This window comes from Acanthisitta chloris, unplaced genomic scaffold (genome assembly GCF_000695815.1).
Source record: "Acanthisitta chloris isolate BGI_N310 unplaced genomic scaffold, ASM69581v1 scaffold28746, whole genome shotgun sequence".
Classification (NCBI taxonomy): domain Eukaryota; kingdom Metazoa; phylum Chordata; class Aves; order Passeriformes; family Acanthisittidae; genus Acanthisitta; species Acanthisitta chloris.
Window position 1 is genome coordinate 5,542 of NW_008676934.1, and position 10,458 is coordinate 15,999.

At 44.8% G+C, this 10,458-nt stretch overlaps 1 protein-coding gene across 1 annotated transcript; it reads left to right on the forward strand.

Annotated features, from left to right (window-relative positions):
* Positions 1-820: 820 nt before the first annotated feature.
* On the forward strand, positions 821-1,756 carry ERP27 (endoplasmic reticulum protein 27; the record flags this gene model as incomplete). Its single annotated transcript, XM_009076324.1, has 2 exons — positions 821-1,018; positions 1,712-1,756. Coding segments are annotated over 2 exons (243 nt in total), but the record flags the coding sequence as incomplete, so codon positions are not given.
* Between the last annotated feature and the right edge of the window lie 8,702 nt (positions 1,757-10,458).

The window sequence follows — 10,458 nt, forward strand, 5'->3', positions numbered from 1 at the left end:
ACCTGTAACATCTAAGTTGAAACATAGCACTTAAAATAAAATCATGGATTTGGCCACCGATTCAGATAAATCCGTACTCTTGAATTATTGCCAGCAGAATCCTAATCATTGGTGTGGTCTTGCTCTCCAGGATTATTTTAGAGCAGAGAAAACTGTAGGTCATTCTGATCCTGGCTTATTCGTTGTGAGATTCTCTCCCCAGGTCTGAACAGCCCTCCACTGAGCTGGGCCGTATGGGCATTGGTGTCTTGCCAACAACTACTGTTTCTCAAATGATTGCATCTTCATTTATATTCACTGCAGCTCACATAAACATGTCCTTTGTGTTTGGTACTCTCATGTTCTTATCCTTGCAGGCTCCTGCTGTCCTGTGCTTCACTCCCACATTCTTGAATTTGATTCTTCGCACACCAAAACACCTTTTTACTCTACCATTCTCAGTCTTGCATGGATGTGAGCATCTTATCCAAATAACATGCAAGTAGAGGATCCAGCTTCTTTGACATGTGCTGCTGAGCTAAAAGACCTCTTGTTTCCTCATCTATTTAGAGAATAGAAGTGGAGACTGCCTTCCTGTCATCCTGTAGATATATTTTTAAAGAAGGCCTTTTGTTTGGTAGTGTAAGTTTGGACTTGATAAAACATGGGAAAATTCACTGCATGGAGCTGTTAGATAGTGGCAAAGTGTTGTCCTAACAGAGTATGGATGTTTTTCTCAAACTCTTTATAAAAGAGTTAATCTTCATATGATCACTGTTTGGGGATCTGTTCTCTCTCAGCTTCTGTTTTTCTCACATTTTCTTTTCTATTTCCATCACAGATTCTCTTTATCCTGTTAGACAGCAATTTGAAGAGCAATGAACAATCAATATCATACTTCAAACTGAAGAAGTCCCAGCTTCCAGCTCTGGCTATATTCCACACACCAGATGAAGAGCAGGATGTGTTGACTCTGGATGAAATCTCTGTTGAGCGTGTACAGGACTTCTGTAACCATTTCTTACAAAGAATACAGAAGGTAAAGGGGGACTCCTGTGCAGGAAACCGGGATCTTGTAGGATGATGCTGTTGTTCACAAGGCTCTTGAAGATGACTTCAGTTCCTTGAATTCCTTTCCATCCCTGCCACCTCCTCTTTCATATATAGTTGCAGCTGAATATCAGAAAAGCAGTAGATCTAGAGCAAAATATAGATGGCTGTCTTTGCAGAGCCTCTTTCTTCATTAACCTCTGCCTTCTACAGCAAGAAGACTTCACTGATCTCTGCAACTGTATGAAGGTCCCTGAGAAGCATCTATCTTTGGGGAACAGCAGCTGGGGAGACAAAGTGAAGGGCACTTTTGGATGCTGAGAATGGGGGTGGTGGATGGGAGTATATGTGAGAGGGTCAGAGAGATGGTGGCATGGACAAGAATGAAATCTATCAGGAAAGCTACAGAACAGTGTACAGACAGGGACTCAGGAGTCTACCAGAGTCTCTGCTGGGAGAGTGACAACTTAATTTCCATGTCCATTCAGTGTTAAGAGTTCCTCTCTGTCAAAAACCATCTTCCTGTAGGCCAGAGGCTTTGTGTGTCAATACCCTGTGTTCTTCAATGGAAATGAGATAGGCAGAACAGTGGCATAGACAGCAGAGGGAGGCATTTGAGTTATTTTATCACTGAGAAAAGGAACAACGTCAAAACTGATGTCATGCTTTTAATGTATTCTAGAAAGAAGATGAATCTGAGGAGAAGCCCCTCAATGACGAACTCTGACACTTTCTCAGTCAACAGGATGACTGTGCCCAGTCATCTGTTTCAGGTGTATGAGGAGTTCACTCTGCTTCCGTCATTCAACAATTCCTGGGCCAAGTCAGTCTTGGATTCCCATCGCCATGCTATGTACATATATGCTGTCTGTCCTCTCCAGAAATCTCTTCTCATTTTTTGGCTCCAGGTCTCTTTATTTCAATACTCCAGGTATTGCCCTACAGTGTGTCCTTCCATGCCACCCTGTTGCAGCAAAGGGTGCTATAGCAAAATGGTGATATCAGAGGTAAAGCTAGTAGTTCCCAGGGATCTGGTTCCCTCATTCTTTTGGCCTTTTGGTACCATGCTGGGATCAACTGTGAGCCTTTCCTGACACTACAAACAGATCCATTGCTTGATGTCACATGAACTCTTCCATTTATTTTACTAAATAAAGCAGAAAGTGAATAGCCTGAATTTTTATGCAAATAAGTTATTTCCCATTCCCCATGTCTTTCACTTAAGGACAAAGTCTGAGTATTTCTGAGTGAGTAAACTCAAAAAAATCTCCTTTCTTTGAATTTTACCAGGCTTGCAATGCCCAACCAGTCAGGTTGGTTGCTACATATCATTCCTGGTGGAATTGGACCTGTCATCTACAGATATTTCCAGTAGGATGAGAGATTTCTGTGAAAGTGTGGGATCAGAACAGCACTGGATACAGCAGGTCTGAGATGGTGCAGCAAAAATTAATTAACCCAAGATGTGGCAGAAGGACAGTAGAAAGTTGCATTGCAAGATGGGACATCTCCACACTGCATTAGATGGAAAGGCTAATGTCTGTGTATTGACCTCAGACATTCCTCAGAGGTCACAGTTCTGATGTACAGAGAATGAGGACTTTTCGGGAGAGGTTCATGAGCCATCCTTGTTCTGCTGTACTAGATACATGCAGTAGGCTTGCCTCATGCTTGGCTCAGAATCCTTTGGCATGAAGTATGGATGATCCTGTCAAATAGTGACTGCACTGTCTCCAGGGCTTGAGAGACTGGGTCCAGACCAGGGACCCTAAGAGGGGTAGAGCTGAGAAAACTCAGCTCTTTCTCAGAGATTAGCCTAAGGCAAAGAACTGGGAAAGAAAAGCTGTTCTTGGAGATGAGGCAAACCCAGCTCTCCATGGCAGAGGGAGCAGTCAGGAGCTGGAAGGGATATAGAGTAACTGCCTCACACCATGATGAGGACCACAGCAGAGAGGGTCTCAGTACAACAGAGAGGGGCAGGTGCCAACCCTGTGTTAGCTCTTGTCTCTTCCACAAGGAACATTCATCTCACTAAGACTCTATCTCCCACACATCTGGATTTATTTTCTTTAGTGCTTTATTCTCCCTTCTTCTCTGCTTACATAAAGCAAGCCTAATGCTATAATAGTTGGTGTAGGGATCCACATTTCCAAGGAAGAGTGGTATGATGAAAAGAATATTCAGGATTGTGCATTATGTTGGCAAGGCCAGGAAACTGTCTCCCTGCACAGGGAGCTCTCCCTTAAAAGCCAGAGTGGTGGGCAATATGGGTTCTCAGAAGCTCCATGGTCAAAGCAATAGCCAAGAATTGTTTCCTAAATGAGGTGGTTCAGAAAAGAGCAGAAAAAACCAAGGAAGAGTGGTATGATGAAAAGAATATTCAGGATTGTGCATTATGTTGGCAAGGCCAGGAAACTGTCTCCCTGCACAGGGAGCTCTCCCTTAAAAGCCAGAGTGGTGGGCAATATGGGTTCTCAGAAGCTCCATGGTCAAAGCAATAGCCAAGAATTGTTTCCTAAATGAGGTGGTTCAGAAAAGAGCAGAAAAAATAGGAAGGAGAGGAGAGATAGGCAAATCACCTCTGCTCAGTTCTTGCCTTGCTGAGTGCTCCCTAATCTCTGGTTTGCATGTGGTGTATAAGAACCTGTGGTATTGCTTCTGGACACAGATAAAAACACTGAAGAAAGTTAAGGGAGAGGTAAATTTGGGGTATTACATGCTGATCCTTTCTTTAGGCTGGTAAAAGTGGAAGCACATGTCTTCAGCCCATAAAACTGTTTTACTCGTGTGCCCTCTCTTCTGAGCAGCCACTTCACAGTGACCTTCTGTCACTAGTATATAGTTCCAGAAATGGAGTTGTCACCATCATCAGCTGGAGCCAACAAGGCCATAAGGTTTGGCCCATAGATGTAGTGCTCATATAACATCTGGAGTGAGCCATGTCTGAAGACCTCTTAAGTGTATTTTTCTCTGAAACCTGAGACAGTTCAGGGTGGATCACATACTGGCCATTGTATTGAGTGCATTGGATTTACATGCTTAATCCTTGAACAGCAAGTGATGACTGCTTCTCAGTGACACTCCGTGGCATGGAGGGCCTTGTCTGGCAGCATCATGTGGCTGCACTGCAGCCCCTCTTCTGATTAGCAAGCTTACCCAGGAGATGCTGTTGCTGAGTGAAGCAAAGCATGCCTTCACCACCTGTAGGACCAGATGTCTGCACCTGTCTGCACCAGATGACGTCTTGAATGAGCATCTGTTTAGTGTCAATATGTATGCCTGAATTCTGCTGGATGCTCTTGTGGATTTTGCACATTGAAAAAGGACTGCAGAAGTACAGGATAGATGCTGAGAACGGGAGGCTGGGCCCCAAATTGAAGGGAAGGGTCTGAGGTGTTAGAATGTCTTGCTGATTTCATTCTGGATGTGAGCAGAGATTGCAGTGCCGAACTGGAAGATTGTGAATGAAATGACTTCGATGTTGGGCTGTATGAAGGTGTGAGCACAGGGATCAGCTCCTCCAAAGCACTGGGGAGCCACAGAGTCACATCACAAACCCTCTCACACAGTACAGTATTGAGGACAAGAGATGGCTCACCTCACAGTGGCCCAGAGCCCAGGCAGAACAAACTCCCAGGTGCCTTCCAGAATCTTTATGTCAGTGGTGTGTGATGGTTTTAAACTCTTGGTTGAACCAGTCCTAGAATGTGCAGGGCTATATCTCCTGCCAAGAGCCCTTCTCACTTTCCCTCAGTTGGAAAACTGCTCCTTTTTATGGCTATAGCTCATTCCTCCCTAGGAAGGGTTGTATTCCCTTCTCTGCAGTAGGGTAAATAGGGAACGTCTTCTGTAGAGACATCTGAGAGGAGTCTTGGAGTTGTAGATGCTTCCAGTGTCACGCACCTCTGTGGTCCAGACCAAACAGTGTTGAGGGACTGGCCTACTGCATGAATGTCTGAGGTTCATGTCTTGGCCCTGTGCAGACACAACAGTTGCAGGAATTGGGAACAGAGACGTGACTCTTTCTCAGTGCTGGAGGGAAACAAAACAGGACATGAATGAAGTTCAGGTTCTGCAAACAAACCTGAGAGTAAAAGCAGTGTCCCTAGTGACGGTGTTCACTGTGTACACAGCTAATTATAGGGATAGCTTTTCAGGAGCTTCATTATGTACACTGGGGAGTTTAATTCCCTCTGCACCTTACAGAACTCTACACCTAAACAACAACCTTGGGAGCCACAAGGAAGCCACAGGAAAAGCCTTCTGCTACTCCAGCTGTTCTGCAGTACCCTGCAGGACTAGTGCAGCATGGACAGCCCTGGAGTGCTGCATACAGGATGGCCTGGGCACAGATGTGGTGGTGGTGGAGCCAGGGGTCTACCTTAATTCCTGTGCTCAAAGGCTTCTGCAGTGCAGTTTGGTGGGCTTAGCCACTGTGATGGGGCATTTGAGTTAGAAAACAAGAGGCAGAATCATGTGGATGAAGCAATCTCTTGTTCATTGTTTTGTTTTTGTTGGGGTTTTTTTACGCCCCTTTATGTTATCTCTGACTTGAATTTGTGATATACATGGCCCAGATGTTTTGAGCTGTCTGGGGAGGCTGGGTTGGTTTTTGAGGGGAAGAAGTGCTAGATGAGAACTGACATAGGGCAGGATGAGAGGGTTCCCTTTCCCCTTATTATTGTGCAGATACAGTGGGGTAAGAGCCCCTGCTGTGCAGCAGAGCCTGAACTCAAGGGACATTCAAAATATCTAAGATAACAGCTGAGTCTGCCTGACAACAAAGCAAGGCTGCAGAGGTGTGTGAGAGCTGCTGTCTTTACCCCAGGGAACAGGGAATTGGATTGCACTGTGGAAAATGCAACTTCGTGTTCATCCTTGCTGAGAAAGGATTTGAACGCCTCAGAAGCAGAATATTACAAAGACCTGGAGGTTCAGCAAGGGGTCATTCAAGGTTCTTGAATATCCCCACTGAGGGAGACTCCACAACAATGCTGGGCAACCTATTCTAGTGTGTGATCACCTGCACAGTAAAGAAGTTCTTCCTCATATTCAGGTGGAACTTGATGTGCATCAGTTTCTGTCCATTGCCTCTTGCTGTATTGCTTAGCATCACCGAGAAGAGCCTGGTTCCATCCATTTGACACCCTCCCTTCAGGTCCCCATACTTTGATGAGGTCCTCTCTCAGTTGTCTCTTCTTCAGGCGGAACAGGCCCAATTCCTCAGCTTTTCCTCATGGGAGAGATGCTCCAGTCCCTTAATCATCTTTGCTGCCTTCTCCTGGACCTGCTCCAGGAACTCCACGTCTCTCTTGTACTGAGGAGCACAAACCAATAAATCTGGGGAGCAATATTAGAAACAAACTCTCTCTTGCTGGTGGACAGTCTGCACTGCTTAGTCACTCTGTACCACCACACAGGATGACTCCTCTCAGTACCTGTAACAGCAGCCCACGGACTGACAAAGAGGTGGGGACAGTTGACACAGGAGGAGAAAATATTGTCTGAAGGATGCAAGTGGGGAAGTGGTTTGCAGGACCGTGAAAGAGGAGGGCAAGGAAGAGACAGAGGCTGGTCTGGGAGAAGGAAAGGACTTGCCCAAGGAGTAAAGTGGCCAGCAACAGGTAAGGGTTAGTGAGGGAAGGTTCTTGGTGGGTACTACAGAGAACTGATAATAATGGAGAAGAGAACATAGAAGTCTTTTTTTTCTAGGGCTATGAATCAAATACTCCTTTGATCCATGTTGGCTCAGTCACTAAGGAAACTTCAGAGGAACATGTTCAGTGGAAAAACCTGCAAAACCACAAGATGCTAATTGAAGAAGAGAGTACTTGTTCTGCCATTTGAGTTTTTCCCTTCTCTGGTAAAGTACCTACAAATCCAGGGAGGCAAGCTAGTCCCATGAGCTGTAAAGCAGCACTTTTCTCCAGGTTAGATGAAAGGCCTATGGATAACTGCATCCCTGCCTGCACCAGGCCTCCATGTATGGCAGCTGTGCAGAGTTGCCCTCTGTATCGCAGCTGCAACAAACACTGTGTCCTCCTCCCCACACTCATCAAGCTCAAGCCTTTGAATCCTTCATGGATCACAGCAGCCTCTGCAGATTCCCACATCCTGTCCACATACAGGTTGAAAAGCCAGACCCATAAACTTTCCAGCCCAAACACACAGGCTGTGTATGCACTCCAGGTTTCTCTCTATCCCTGAGTTATGAATGTTTATATTCTTTGTGTCTTCCACCTCCTTCTGTTCCTAGGCCAGACCCCACATTTCATCTCCTTGATTTAGAGACTTAGTGTGACTCTAGCCACTCATGTCATGTGTTTTGTATAATGTCTATACCACCAACGTTATTTCTTGTCTTTTATCTAGTAGCTGAGCTTTGGTAGTATTGCTATCTGTAACTTTCTCAGACAGGCCTGAGATACCACACTATTGCTTTCACAGGTGCCAGAAGATATAGCATTGGTGCAGTCCAATGTTGGCTTCTTTATCCGTGTGGACAACTGCAGGCAAATGTCAAGTCCTTGGGTCTGCTGATCAGCTATCAGAAGAGCAGGATGGGATCTTGAAGATTTCCTGGGTTTTGTTTTGGTGCTATTAATCACTGGAAACAATAGAATAATCCCCTCAAGACAAAAATGTTCATCTGTTTTCTTATCCACTGTATTATACAGGGCCGTATGCCTGAAAGACTGTGTTAAAAAATATAGACATGATATTTTCAGTAAAAATCTGTTGTGCTCAGAGTATTCTTTGGCATTTTGGAATTCAATGTGGGTGTTGATCCTGGATGTATCATGACTTCCTACTGCAATCAAGACTTTATTTTCCTTGGCCAATTTTTTCTGTTCTTTGGCTGAGAAATAGAATAGACAGACAGTAACTTACCACAGATTGTTGATGAAGCCTGTGGGCAGAGCTGGAGAGAGAGCCCAGACCTTCTGCATCCAGATTTCCTGAACCCTAGTCACATGGCCACACTTTCTCTTCACCCTCCATCTCCCTTTGACTCCAATGACTATTTCCTTATGTTGAAATGACAGTCTTTAGCCATGAGTCAAAGACTGCCTGTTTTGGTTGTTCTAGTTTGGCACAGGTGAAGCTGAGGAGATCTGGATGTCTGCTTTCTCTCCATCTCTCGCTCCTTGCCAGTGAGACCTTTCCTCCTGAACAAACTGCCTTATCCTTATAGAGGCTGGTGGTGAATGTGCTTCCTTGACACGTGGCTGTCCCAAAGCAGTTGCAGAAACAAAAAAAGAAGTTAAAAAAACCCAGAAAGCAAAAAAAAGGTTGCTTTCTTGAATCCCTGGGCATCATGAATTTTAGACCCCATCTTGTATCAATGTTTTCAGATTTTCTGCTCTGTTGAGATTCTGACAGTAAAGAAAATATTATGTTAAGCAAATACGAAATATTTTGATATTATTTCAAATAATTAACAAATGTTTAAGTATTATTCTATTTAAAGTATTTTATTACAAAGATATTAAGAAGATATCTTGGCATAAGCAAGAAATATCTATAGTAGGAGAGAGGAAAATGTGAATGAGCCCTGTCTTGGTGCATTTTAGTCTTGTCAAGACAATAGCAGAAAGGAAGGTATTGTTGGAGTGAAAGCTCTTTCTGATGCTATAACTGAGGTAGCAATGCTTATATCAAATGATCAACTTCTTATTGTTCATCAATCTTCACATACCTGTTCTATCATCCAGGAGTCTGGATGTTCCACGGTTAATGTGTCTTCCAACTGGTTCCATATAGTATGGAAACAGAACATCTTTGGTGTCTCTCCTGTGCCCTGATATAACTCACTGCCATTGCACAGAAATGCAAAGCACTCTGGAAAGATGCCCTGCTCCCACAGAGGAGCAGGCAGGCATAGGGTGACCTAAGAACCATTCTGTTAAGTTTGTGCTCATCATCCCAAACCAGGGTCTCTTCTTTCTGCCTTGCTGCCTGTTCAGCAGCACAGGGACTCTCAAGGTTACAAGATACTTCACATGGCTCCTCTCAGTCTCCAGGATAGGGATGGCTCTAACTGCACCCTCCCTCCCTGCTGGTTCCCTGTCTCTGTGCGAGTGACAGGCCCTCTGACCTTGGTATGATTTATTTCTCTTTTTGCCCATCCCATGCTCTGGAGGCAGCTCTGTCACAAGCATAACACTGCTGCTACCAGGGGAAGGTGCCTGCCACATTGCACATGCCCCAGGCACTCCCTTTAAAAAAGAACAAATGTTCCATGCAAAGAAGAACAAAGATAACTCACCAGGCACCCTCCATAAGAGTGTTGATGAAGCAAGACACCAGCAACAAAAGGAAATGGATTAGCTGCTTTGCCCTGGAGTCCCTGTTCACCTGAAGGTTTCTCTTTGGTCTCTGAGTCCTTGGCAAGTCTAGCTTTTTGATCTAGGACAGTAAAACTTTTAATAACAAAGATAACTGTATCCACGGCATTTTGAACTTGAGCAACTACTTTACCATCAATTTACAAGGTAGGGTGGGGTTATTTCTGTGGCTGTTCCTAGAGAAATGGGGTGTTTTGTATGTCTGCTTGTCCTGTCCCCACTTTCAAATGCTCAGACACACCTGACCACAGGGCAGTGGTCTCTAAGGTATTATGGTGCTACTAGCTTTGTGGGACTAAGTGCTGGGCAGAGGATGAAAGTCCCAAAACTTTCATTATTTCTTTTGTTATGCCAGAGGTACTGTAGTCCTGCTTATAACACACCCTCACATCCTTGCTGGGACCCTCAACCCACACAGGACAAGCTGCTTGGTAGCTGCTTCTTGCACATTGCCTTGAATGACACATGTTTTCTGACTCACTTTGATGCCCCTTCTTGAAAATCTAGGCAGGATTGTTTACTTTGATTTGGGCTGGGGTTATCTGAACATCTGTTCTTATCCTGGGAATCCATCAAGCATGCAAACCCAAAACCCCTGAAGTGGTTGGCTTCTATTTCTAACTGTGACGATCAGCCAAAGACTTAGTGCTGCTTTATTTATGTTTAATATATTAAATCTGTCTCTGTGTCAGACAGACATGCCACAGATGGGCAACATATGTGGGAGGGGACTCTGTTTCTGGACAAGCACCATCCTCCTCTGCTTCTCTCCCAGCCCCACCACCCACTTAGCAAATTCTCAGGGAGCCTGGGGAACAGGTCACTGACAAAAGCAACAAAAGCTCCTACTAAGAGCAAGGAAGAGGGAACTGGGAGGATTGGCAAAGTTACCTGCCCTAAAATGCTCCCAAATGGAAAGTGAAAACACCAAGGTCTTGAGTTGGCCCCAGGGTATCAAGACCTCAGTTTATTTCTTCATTGGTTATGCAGCTGCTATTGGCAACTGCTTTGTTCTGTCATTTGGGCTTGGTTGTGCATATTCCCCCTGCCCCTCTTCCCAGCAGGTGATGCTTCTCTGGCT